At 39.9% G+C, this 12,950-nt stretch overlaps 1 protein-coding gene across 2 annotated transcripts; it reads left to right on the top strand.

The window, feature by feature from the left end:
• Positions 1–358: 358 nt before the first annotated feature.
• cdk9 (cyclin-dependent kinase 9 (CDC2-related kinase)) lies at positions 359–11,768 on the top strand. 2 transcript variants are annotated; one of them, XM_072565663.1, is made up of 7 exons: positions 359–505; positions 4,460–4,541; positions 5,598–5,688; positions 6,345–6,511; positions 7,143–7,314; positions 7,696–7,844; positions 9,412–11,768. In XM_072565663.1, the coding sequence occupies exons 1-7, from the start codon at positions 363–365 to the stop codon at positions 9,775–9,777; spliced, it is 1,170 nt and encodes a 389-aa protein (XP_072421764.1). In that variant the 5' UTR covers positions 359–362; the 3' UTR covers positions 9,778–11,768. The 2 variants fall into 2 exon arrangements, with proteins under 2 accessions (XP_072421764.1, XP_072421765.1); XM_072565664.1 differs by having other exon boundaries at positions 368–458.
• Positions 11,769–12,950: the final 1,182 nt, after the last annotated feature.

Raw genomic sequence — 12,950 nt, 5'->3', positions numbered from 1 at the left:
CTCATAAAATTTATGTATTTGCTGATTTAAAAGCAGGTACAAGAAGGCAATGAAAAATATGAGATTTCTAAGAGACTGGGCATTCATTCTCCTCCATATTGATTCCCAATGTATCTGTCCCTCAGCTGTCTGTGCCAATGAGCAGCGAAATCGACCTTTATGCTGCCTGACCTGCTGTGCTCTTCCAGCACCACTAACCCAGAGTCTGGTTTCCAGCATCTGCAGTCATTCCTGTCTGTGCCAATGGTTCGAGGTTGCAACGCCGCTCCCGGCCGATTGGTGCCGCTGTCTGCAGCGGATGTAGGCTACCTCCCGGCATGCCGCAGACCCGGCCACCCCCCCCCCCCCCCCCCCGGAAGTAGATGATGGCGAGGTGCCCGGATGGCGGGATGAGTGTCCGGCTCAGCGCCGACATGATCAAACATTATGAAGCGCTGGATTTCCAGTTCTGCGACGAGGTCGGGAAGTACGAGAAGCTGGCGAAGATCGGGCAGGGCACTTTCGGGTGAGCCCGGTTTAGGGAGAGGTGGAGGGTGGGTGAGAGAGTGAGAGCGGGGCCCGAGGACCCGGGAAGTGTTGGGCCGGACCGTGGAGGAGGAGGAGGGGGAGAGTTTGAGGGGAGAGGAGATGGGGAACTGGAACGAGGACGACCCGGAGGTGAGGATGGAAGAGGGACTGTGCAGGCCTTTAGAGAAGGAAATCTGCCGTCTTTACCCGGTCTGGCCTTTATGTTACCTTCGAATGGACTGAAATTAGCAAAGGTGGTCTGAGCTTGTTGAATGCTTTTCATGGCAGCTTCCTAGAAGAACATGTTGTGGAGCTAAACAGGACAGAGTTACTTTTAGCATTGTGCTATGAGCTCTTTCCCATCTGAAATTCTTTGCACAACTTGAATTGCTGCTAGAAAAATGTCAATTACTTATCATTCGTCTACTACACTGTAACTTGCATGTTTTGCACTTATGCACTTTATGCTGTGTAGGAGCGTATAGTCTGTGCTGTCCATGTAGCCCCCTCTGTCCTGGAGCAATGCTGACTTGTTTTTAACAGTATCTGTTGTATATGATAGAATTGACAAATAAAAAGATACTCTATGAGCCAAGGTTAATGAGTGCTTCCATAGTGACTGATCAGTCTGCCATATGGGACCTTGTCAAATGCTTTACTAAAATCCATGTAGTTAAAAATGATGTGACACCAGGTTGTGGTCCAACAGGTTTATTGGGAGGTATGGGCTTTGAGTGCCGTTCCTTTGGAGTGTTATTGCTGATGAAGGGCTTTTGCCTGAAACATCGATTTTCCTGCACCTTGGATGCTGCCTGACCTGCTGTGCTTTTCCAGCACCACTCTAATCTAGACTGCCGTTCCTTTGTCAGGTGGCTGCTGGGGTATGAGTATGGGACACAGAATTTATAGCAAAACACCCTATGGATTCTGTGTCCTATGGTCCTGCCCCACTGGCTGCCTGACAAAGGAGCAGTGCTCCAAAAGCTTGTGCTTCCAAACAAACCTGGTGATGTGTGATTTTTAACTTCGTACACCCCAGTCCAACATCGGCATCTCCAAATCATCCATAGTGGATGATCCACTCTTAAAGAGTGCTCATTACACACTTACTTTTCATGTTAAAATTACGTGTGGCATCTCAAAACAAGGATCTTAAAGGCCAATTTGGAAGGAGAGAACTGGATAGGGTTGATTGTACACTAAATGTTATGGCAGTAAATGACATAGGAATGCTTTTTACATAATCTTCCAAATTTTTCAGCAAAAAAAATCTGTTAAAAATAGAACCACTGTTAGAAAGATCTTACTGGGCAAATCAAGATGATAATAGATAAAAGAAACTATTAACATTGCAAAGTATTGTTGTACTTGAGTGTTTCAGAAACCAGAAAAACGAAACAAATAAGTTAATAGAAGAAAAAGTAGCTTGGGAATAAACTAGTTAGGAATATAAAGACAAATTGTAACAGCATTTACAATTGTATTAACAGGAGACCAGTGCTATGATCCCAGCTAATATTATTACTGGACAAGTTAGATCCCAGCTTGAAACCTGGCTTGATGGATCATACTTGTTTTAGTTTTAACAAAGCCAGATCTCACTGAAACATGAGCATCCAATAGTGCAGATTTTGATTTAACAATAAAACAGGTTTATTAACAAAAGATAAAATAGAATGATCCAAGCCATGTACTTAAAATGCAAATTCCAAAATCTTTAGTCACAGTAAAGTATAATCCCTTTGATACAAAACACTTACAAAAGCAGTTGTTTTTAAATAGTACCTAAAACACACTTCTGGTACAGTACCTAAAAGGCTGCTAACATGATACTTACCAGAGTATCTAAAGCACTTTTAGGTGGATCCATGATGGCAGATGATGAAATTTGAACTCATTGAAGAGATGAATTAAATTGTTGATCCTATTGACTCAAAAAGTGTCAGCTGACATATCAAACAAAGAAGCACTCACTAAAGTGTAGTACTCAAATTGCTTAAAATAGACAGCTGTTTGATTAATGCTTAATAACTTTACATTTAACTCATTATTCTAGCTTGTCACTAATTGCACTAAATTGAAAGACTCATAGCTTGGACTTGGATAATACCCATGTGAGAAGATCTGCAGAGGTTCACTCCAATGGGTCATGGTCTTCTTTAAGTTCTGAACTCATGGTCTTCCTTCCATGATGGGTGTTCCTGGGTATTTGCTACAGAGGTCTGATGTTCTTTCTTTTCGACATTCTCTTCCAGGAACATGAAAAATAGGAGCAAGAGCAGACCATTTGGTCCTTCACGTCTGCTGCTCCATTCATTATGATCATGGCTGATCGTCTAACTCAATAGCCTGTTCCTACTTTTCCTGCTTTTGATCTCTTTAGTCCAGTCTATGTTCAACGATGTACCCCTGTGCAAGATCTTCATGGTTCTGAGATAATCTCTCCAAAGGTTGTGTAACCAGGACATCACCATTTTACTTCTATTAGTCCTTAATTTAGCAACTATTGCAATCACAAAAAATTGAGTGACCCCTAGCACCAGGCACTTGCAGGTTGATTTGTATGGTTGACTTCCTTTACCATCATGTTTTGTTGAGGTTTAACTGTTAGCCATACAGTTACATCTACTTCATGGAAGGAAATCTGCTGTCCTTAGCTGGTCTGGTCTAAGTATGACTCCAGCCCCACAGTACTGTCACAAATTCTTGCTTACCTCGGGCAATAAAAGCTGGCCTAGTTGGTGACTATTAATGAATTAAGTAATAGGATTGAGAGCAGCCTATCTAAATTTGCTGAAGATATAAAGCTAAATGGAAATGTAAACTGTGAGAAGGGCACAAAGAGGCAGCAAAAATTGGAAAAACAGGTTAACTGAGTGGGGTGGGCAACATGGTGACAGTTGGAGTATAACGGAGGAAATGTGAATTCTATTATTTAATAGATAAGCAAACATTTTTTAAAAGTTTTGAATCTTTTAGATATTATTCAGTGAAACTTGGGTGTGCACGTAGAAGGAATGCAAGGAATACTTGAACTGAAGGCAGTACTGGGCTGGTTCCTGTGAGAGGCTATGTAACTTTTGTCTATTCTCCAGTTTAAAATCATGAGAGGGGGTCTGATTGGTCTGAAGTGGCTTGACAAGTGTGATATCGCTTTCCATAGCTGGCAACCTTGACTGTGGGGATGCATTTAACACTGCGAAGCGACAAAGTTACTTCATGCAAAAGGATGTTAATCTTTGGAAGCATCTGCCCTGGGTAGATTGCAGCCACTCTGTCTGCCATATTCAAACCTGGAATAGGTAGAATTTTGATCTCTTGAAGTCCATGAATATGGGGAATGGGCAAGCAATTAAAATTGACTCATTCCTTTTTTTAATGACACCATTGTGTTCTTGCTCCATGCACTTGCCTTAAACAATGGGGTGATTTGCTGACTCATCTCATTTGCTTTTTGGAGTTCTTTGCATGACACAGAATTTATTTGCAGTTTTTGCCTAATACAACTGTTTTTGTGCCAATAAAGAAATATTTTGTGATGAATTTTTTGGGATGTTCCAAGAGAAAACAAAGCCCTTTGTGTGAAAGTTCTTTTTAATTAACTTGTTCAGATACAGTTTCTTCGTTGTGGAAAGGCACTTACTTGGTACTGCATGATAAACTTCAAGAACTGATTCTTAAGGTATAACTTGCCAGTACGAAGAAGAGTAGAGTAGAGTGGGGTGAGGGACGTTATTTGAGTTTCTGCTATTCTGTAGAAATTATAATTAATAATTTCTGCTTATTCGATTTTCTGACCTATAAACATTAACTACTGGAATTTCTCTACACAATTATAACTTTCTGCCCCAATTTCCTTACTGTGGAATCAGATTATAGGTTATATTTGTTCTGGTAGAGTCTGCTGGCTCCTGAGACCTTTGAACTGAAGATGCTATGATTGTTTTTACAGGGAGGTGTTTAAAGCACGTCATCGCCAGACAGGCAAAAAAGTGGCTTTGAAGAAAGTCCTGATGGAAAATGAAAAGGAAGGGGTACGTGGTGCTAAGTAAACTTGGATGTTAAGGATAGTTTTTCCATCTCTGGAGACCGAAAGATAAGTTGAGTAACAATGGTGTACCATTTGTCTACACCAAAATTTGTTGCTTTTTCCAGGAATGTGGTGGTTTCTTAAAATTCACTTTCTGTTCTCTGCAAGCTATGGCTCATGTTGATGCACAACCCCCGGGTATTGATTGCCACCACGTTTAACAATCACTCCCTTCACTAAGTGTATCATTGCTGTATTACATTCCACCTTCAAGATTCACTATTGCTTCTTCAGCCATAGCTTCCAAATCTTTGATCCGTCCTGCCGAGAAAATCACAGGTGCATGACAATGTCCTCATCAGCCCCTTCCAAATTACTTATGATCTTAACTTGAAAGTGTATCAACAGTCTTTTGTTATAATCCTGGAATTTCCTTCCCAACAACACAGTGAATGTACCTATGCCACAATGACTGTGGTAGTCAACTTGGTGACACATTACCACCTTCTCCAGGGCAATTTGGAATGGATAATAAATGCTGGCCTAATCATTGATGCAACATCCCAGCAAATAACTGCTTATATACAAGTGTCTAGCCAGTAGCCCTTTGCCAAAAGACAAAATTCCAATTCTTGACCTGCTAGAAATTTGTTTACAACTTTACAGGTCCCACGGACATGCTTATTTCCTGCTATATCCAATGGATTCTGGGTCAGAATTTCAATTTGGGACCATTCTGCTGTGTGTGGCCTATTTCAGCACCACACAGGCCTCTTTGTTATCCAGAGATTTTAGTTTATTATAAAAATCAGATGTTCTTTTTATTTGTGGTACATGAATTACTTTCCTATGGTTTGGTTTTCTTACCCTACAGAATTAGCATCTGGCCTTTATTTTGTGTCGTTTTGATTGTTTGGGTGAGACGGAAACCTTATTCTCATTCATAAAACTCCTTTCTCTGGTTGTAAATTAATAATTTGAGGTTATTAATTTTGTTATCTGTAAATGTGTTTATATGAGTTTATGTACGCAAATAATATTTTATTAAATGTTCTTCCAGTTTCCCATCACAGCCCTGCGAGAGATAAAAATTCTACAACTGCTGAAACATGAAAATGTAGTGAATCTTATTGAGATCTGCCGCACTAAAGGTTAGTTTGTGTCTCCAGCTGCAAATAAGTCAGTGTATATCACTCTCAGAGAAGCCCATGTCTAACCTGGTCTAGAGATGTGTAATAACACTCTGAGCAGGTTGTTTAGGAAGTATCCTTGTAAATATCGTAATTAGGAGAAAGTGAAGGCTGGAGATCAAAGTCAAAGAGTGTGGTGCTGGAAAAGCATAGGCGGTCAGCCAGCAACCGAGGAGCAGGAGAGTCGACATTTAAGGGCGTAAGCCCTAATGAAAGACTTAAGCCCGAAACATCGACGCTCCTGCTCCTCAAATATTGTAATTAGACTGTTTTTGAATATTTCTTATTTGGTGTAATACAATTAGTATTTTAATTTCTTTTGTACTTAATAAACGTTTATGCTCTTTTGTTAGAAGTATATTGGCAGATAGTTGTGAATATTGTTAGGCTACCATGGTGAACAAATAACAAAAACTAAAACCTTTGGTCTATAAATTGAGGTTTCATTTTGGAAATAGCTGGGATCAGAACATCTCTCATAAGTTTTGAGTTTTCTCCCAGGTACTAATAGCTTAATTCACTCTGCTTGTCTTATAGGCTTTCCTGTTCAGGTCAAACTAATGGGATAGTGATGGTTAAGGGTGACACTGATGCATACTTCTGTTTAATCTTTGCAGCTACACAGTATAACCGCTACAAAGGCAGCATCTACTTGGTATTTGACTTCTGTGAGCATGACCTTGCTGGATTGCTCAGTAATGCGAATGTGAAGTTCACATTGGCAGAAATCAAGAAGGTAATGCAGATGTTGCTGAATGGACTCTACTACATTCATCGAAACAAGGTAAGCAAGGTAAAACGGAGCAACTTCAGTTGGTTTGAATTGTCTTTTGCTGGTTTGGTGCATTTTGGTAATCTCTCCATCTTGGCCATAGTTAAATGGTTAGCTGAACACCGTCAAGGTAAATGTATTATTTTGTTTTGCTTGCATCTTTTTACTTAAAAGGAATTTGAGTTCTCATAAATGAGGATTATTTTAAAACCAGGGTACTGCTTTCTAATACTGGCAATATAGACATATAATCTGTACATTTTTAGATGTAAGGTACTTTGTGATATCCTGAGGCTGTGAATGGTGCTATACAAATGTAAGGTAGTCTGTTTTGTAACTGTGATTGGCACCTTGTGGGCAAAATTATGAAAACATACTTCTGCGTCATTGCACCACTGCATAATTTAAAGTATTTAATGCATTTTAAATGTGTCTAGTAAGTACAAGGTTTTCAGTCTCTAACAGATAAATTTGGTAACCCGCTGCATACAATTATTGAAGGGAGCAGCGTTTTACACTTAAATGTCAGGCTTAATTGCAAATAATTTCTACATGGGATTCTTTCTTTGGAGAAATACATTCTTTGGTGTAAACTGCTTTGATACTATTTGCTTTATGCTGATTTTTAAAATATTTATTCCAGATTTTGCATCGAGATATGAAAGCAGCAAATGTGTTGATCACCCGAGATGGTGTTCTGAAACTGGCTGACTTTGGTCTAGCTCGAGCATTCAGCCTAGCCAAGAATAGCCAGCCAAACCGCTATACCAACAGGGTAGTAACACTATGGTACCGGCCACCAGAACTCTTGCTAGGTGGGTTTCTTTGAATTCTTGAATGTACATGACCAACAGGAGCTATATGGCTTTTAAAAAAAACAGAAATTGCTGGAAGACAGCATTTGTGGCCAGAAGAAAGAGTTAATGTTTTTGGTCTACTGATCTTTTTCAGGGTCTCCCTGGACAGGATTGGATTGGGCTGTGATGTGTGTGTTTGATTAGTCTATTGGCATTCATTGTGCATTTTGTATGGAAGGATTATTTCCAGATGAGGCCTAAACACCTGTGTGTTTGGCATCTTACCTCAATATCTTGGAATGCAGGGTTGGAAACTAGAAAGTATAGCATTTCTGTAAGTCATACTTTGTTTCATCATTAGTAAAGTTATTTGTTTGCCTTTCTCTGCCACCAATACAGGTGAGCGAGATTATGGACCACCCATAGATCTGTGGGGAGCTGGGTGCATCATGGCTGAGATGTGGACTCGAAGTCCCATAATGCAGGGTAACACAGAACAGCATCAGTTAACCCTGATCAGTCAGCTCTGTGGCTCCATCACAGCAGAGGTAAGACCAGCTGATTCATTGTTAAATGGTGAATAATGCTAATTTAAGTTTCTGAAGTTGGTGGTCAAATACAATATCAAGTTTTGAAATGTGATGGAACTGTAAATATATTGAGTGAACACAGGGGCAGCGCTGTTGTCTTTTACAACTGTTGTAACAACTTACATTTAGTGTATTTAATGCAAGAAAATATCCCATGGCGGCAGAAAATTTGTGAAGGATGAAAGTTTATAGGACTTAATTGTTTGATTTGGGTACTTATTAGTGCCGTAGCTGGGATAGAAATCAGGTTAGAATTTTAAATGTGAAGTTGCAAGAATGAGATGTGTATGCTGCATTATTGAAAAAGGAACCATTGCTGCATTAATGCGAGATGCCCTAAAAGGGTCTTCACGTGAGGCCACTTGGGTAGAAGTAAAAAAGGGGTGATTACCTCTGGGGCATCGCTGCCTCACAGTGACAGGAATCAGAGTTCGATTCTGCCCTTGGGTGACTGACTGTGTGGAGTTTGCACATTTTCCCTGTGTTTGCGTGAGTTTCCACTGGGTGCTCTGGTTTCCTCCCACAGCCCAAAGATATGAAGGTTAGGTGAGTTGGCCATGCTAAATTGACTCATAGTGTCCAGGGATGTGCAGGCTAGATGGGTTAGACATGGGAAATGCGGGGATAGGGTAGTGGGGTGATGTTCTTCGGAGTGTTGGTGTGGACTCGTTGGGCTGAGTAGCCTGCTTCCACTCTAGGGATTCTTTGACTCTACCTTGCTGAGATTATACTGCAAGCCTCCCACCAGTCAGAGGGAGATAAAGAAGCAGGTATCTAAGCAAATCACAAAGGTATGAGAGAAACAGTTATAATTGTAGAGGATTTCAACTTTGCTAATATTAACTGGGATTACTTTTGTGTGAATGCATTGGACATTGGTGAACTTCTAAAGTGCATCCAGGAAAGCCTTTTGTGTCAGCACGTACATAATTCTACTAGAGGTGGGGCAGTGCTAGACTTAATCCTAGGGAATGAAGCCAGTAAAGTGTTTGAAGTTTGGATGAGCATTATGGGGAAGTGACCATAACTCTATATAAGTTTCAAAACACTATGGAAAGGGATAATGATAGTGCAGAACTTAAAAGGTCTAAATTTGGAATGGCTGATTTCAGTATCATTAGACAGGATCTGGCAAACATAAACTGGGAGCTGCACCAATATTTTTGGATAGTGAATAAATGGAGACATGTCATGTAGTAAGGTTCATGAGTGAGATGATCAATCACAGGAAAAACATCTTGCCTTCTGTTAAACCGAGCAGTTTCAGCACTTTTTTAACTTTGGATTTCCAACAGTTTCAAATTTAACATATTATCAAAGACCCCTAGTTTATTGATGACAGCTTGCCAAGTTCCATATCTTATGAAATGGTATTCCATGGATTCTACTAGTGACTTGGGGATCGCATTCATTTTCTGTTTTCTCATGCAAAGTGGAAAGCCTAGAGCGGTTATCTTATTTCTGCACATTATTTGAAAAAGAAATGTTCTATCTTTGTGACGATGAAACTTGTGATTGGTTTCAGGTTTGGCCTAATGTTGAAAAGTATGAATTCTACCAAAAACTGGAATTACCCAAAGGTCAGAAACGAAAGGTCAAAGATCGGCTGAAGGCTTATGTGAAAGATCCTTATGCACTGGACCTCATTGACAAGTTGCTTGTCCTTGACCCTGCCCAGAGGATTGACAGTGACGATGCACTTAATCATGATTTCTTCTGGACTGATCCCATGCCTTCTGACCTCAAAAATATGCTCTCGACGCACAACCAGTCAATGTTTGAATACTTGGCCCCGCCCAGGAGACGAGCTAGTCACATGCCTCAGCAATCAACAACCCAGAACAAGAATCCTGCTGCTGCCAACCAGACAGAGTTTGATCGTGTGTTCTGAATGTGTTTAACGAGGTTAATGGATCGAAGAGACAGGTCATTTTATTTATATGATGGTGCCATATTTGAGCTGTTATGATTTTAAAATATTGAATGTTCTACATATTAATTGTGCCTATTACTGATCAGGTGTTGATACCATGGTAGAGGTACTTCTCTTCCAGAACCAAAAACTGAACTGAGGTTCCAGAAGTGACACTCATATTGTGGGGGCTTAGATTAATTTCAGCTTTTCCCGGGGTGCTGTGGTTATGAGCATCAAGTTTAGAATTGTTCTGGATATCTTTGTTAACAATTTCAATCATTTCATGTTTGGCCGATTGCTGAGTTGTCTATATGTAAGTACCTCAGGCACTATGGGTGGTTCAGAACACGTGCTAGATTCTGGGTTTGTTCATTGATCTATCTCCATGATATGAGTTGCTTGCCTGTCAACACCTTGATGGTGCTCCACTGGGAAGGGAAGACAAGTTGAGCAGTAGCTTGTAAAGAGGTTGCCTCTCATACCAGTAATGAGATTTGGAAACTTGGGGAAGAGAATGATTTATATTCATTTAATTTTACTGAGGACTGGGGATTCAGATCTTTGGATGCTAAGGCAATCGCTTTTAAAAGAGATAGACCTTTACAAACAGTTAATTTGGAAACTTCCAACACACTTAGGGTGTTGAAATTCCACAACATCATTTGTTGGTCAGAGCGGCCTCATTGAGGTCATGGCTGTTTCTCCCTGAAGTCAAAAATAGTTGGATATTTGCTTCACTTTAAGGCATTAATATAGTCAACAGGGCTGTGCTGTACATTTGTTGAAGTTTCTAAAAATATATATTTTTAATTATAGCAAAATGTTTCTCACAGAAGTTGATATTTCACACCTGTTGTTGTTATTGTTTGGTGATGCATTCCATTTGTGATGATGGATTTCTGATTCCTGTTCAACTGTTGCCTTGTTACTGAATGCTCATTTGGAGCTGGCTGGATTAAGGTGAATTGAGTAAATGGAGATTGTTCTGTCAAGTTACATGTTTGAGTTCCAATATCAGCATTTTGAGATGTTCTTTTTCTGTCTCTTCCCTAGTTAGCCCACCCACTTTGGTGCAGTAGTGCTTAGCTGGCTGAGTCATGTGATCAAAACCACCAACTGATTGCAGTGTTCTTCAGTTTAGCCAAAAGTGTTACACACTGTAGAGACTGAGATGGGGAGGCTTCAGTTAGTTTATGTAAATGCAGTACTGCTTTTGAAAAGGTGCCTTGAAAACCATATTGGCTGAGCTGTTTTTATGAAACTGAAAGCTATCTTAAACAATCCCTTAATTACAGTTTAATGATCCAGACTTTATTGATGTGTGGAGACCAATTTGCCCACTGGCAGTATAGAACAGTTCTTGATTGTCACTAGTATTGTTGGTACTTTGACTCTGGATGCAGTTTATGGATGCACTCTGGATGCACCGTGGGCGGCACGGTGGCACAGTGGTTAGCACTGCTGCCTCACAGCGCCAGAGACCCGGGTTCAATTCCCACCTCAGGTGACTGACAGTGTGGAGTTTGCACGTTCTCCCCGTGTCTGCGTGGGTTTCCTCAGGGTGCTCCGGTTTCCTCCCACAGTCCAAAGATGTGCTGGTCATGTGAATTGGCCATGCTAAATTGCCTGTAGTGTTAGGTAGGGATATGGGTGGGTTGTGCTTTGGCAGGTGGGTGTGGACTTGTTGGGCCGAAGGGCCTGTTTCCACAATGTAATGTAATCTAAAAAGCATATGACAGAGTTGAAATATCATTAAAGATTTAGCTCTTGTGGTGAAGTGCAGGAGGGTCACAATTTAGGAAGTGCAGTTAATGTGCAATTCTTCAGTACAAGCAATTTCAGTATGAAGATTTTGTTACTTGTACAGTGCAAGTTTAGTGCGAATTAGCTATCATTTTGTAGTAAAGTACATCCATGACTATGAATTCTATCTTGTTCCAGTTTGTAAAATAAACTTGTAAAACACACCTGCTTCTGTGCTATTTTCTATGTCGAGTGAGGTTCATAGATTTCTTAATTGTTAATGGCCTGCATTTTTATTCATTGCCACATTGGATAACTTATAAATCTATTTACTTTTTTTTTAAAAAAGTACATTTTCTTATCAGAACTGTCCCATGCAGACAATTCGAAGGCAAGTTTCCATTTCTTATCCATTTCTTAAGACATACCCTGAATCATCTTCAGACTATCAGTTTGGTCAAAGCTATCAGACTGTAAACAGTTTTGGGACATGAAAGACCTTATAATAAATGCATGTTGTTTCTTTTTTTTAATGAGGAATGTCGTTTCTTGGAAGTCATTGTTACACATTTAGGGGTTTTCACAATTAATCAGGGCTGTTACTTACTCAGAATGATGTTCTAATTTTCTCCCCTTTGATCTGAACTCCAAACACTTTTTTTTTTGAAGGTCGTGAATGCACCCAGCATCTGACCCAAGGGTTGTGTGTCATAATCCAAAGCAAAACACTGAATACTGGACATCTGAAGTTAAAATTAGATATACAAAGGAACCTCGATTAGTTGGCATTTGATTATCTGAATATTGGAATATCTGGCAAAATCGCAAGGTCCCGATGCTTGGCTAAAACTGTTATCTGGCATTCGATTATCCAGAATTCAATTAACCGAACGAAATACTCCCCACCCATGTCCTTTGGATAATCAAATTTCCTCTATCTTCAGCAAGTCTGACAGCATCTACAGTAATACAATTATTGATTCAGACTGCTAACCATGCACCATTCGTTGTGAGTGAGATAAAACTTTAATTGTCTTCAAGCTGTTTGTGCAAGGTGTCCTCATAAAGTTCAATCTTCTCCTTGTTCAATGTTTAAATATGTGCATTTTTCAGGCGGCAATGGATCAAGACCCTTTGCTGATTTACTCATTCCCAACCTGGGAATGGTAAGGATTAATTTACAATTCAGTATCCTGCCTGAAATTGGATAACTAAGTACAAATCAAGGATCATCCTGGATTTCATGACTGACTATAGTGCATTTAATCACTAAAATTGGAGAAATTGAAATAGCAAGTGTATATCTTATGTCACAACTGTTTCCTTTGTTTTCTACTTGTATGAACTTCAATTTTGTTCAGGAGATTCTATGCAAACCCTGATATATCTATTCTGTTTGCAGTGAT

The sequence above is a fragment of the Chiloscyllium punctatum genome, chromosome 49 (assembly GCF_047496795.1).
Source record: "Chiloscyllium punctatum isolate Juve2018m chromosome 49, sChiPun1.3, whole genome shotgun sequence".
Taxonomy (NCBI): domain Eukaryota; kingdom Metazoa; phylum Chordata; class Chondrichthyes; order Orectolobiformes; family Hemiscylliidae; genus Chiloscyllium; species Chiloscyllium punctatum.
Note: the sequence above shows the minus strand (reverse complement) of the source record. Positions and strands in the feature narration are given on the sequence as shown.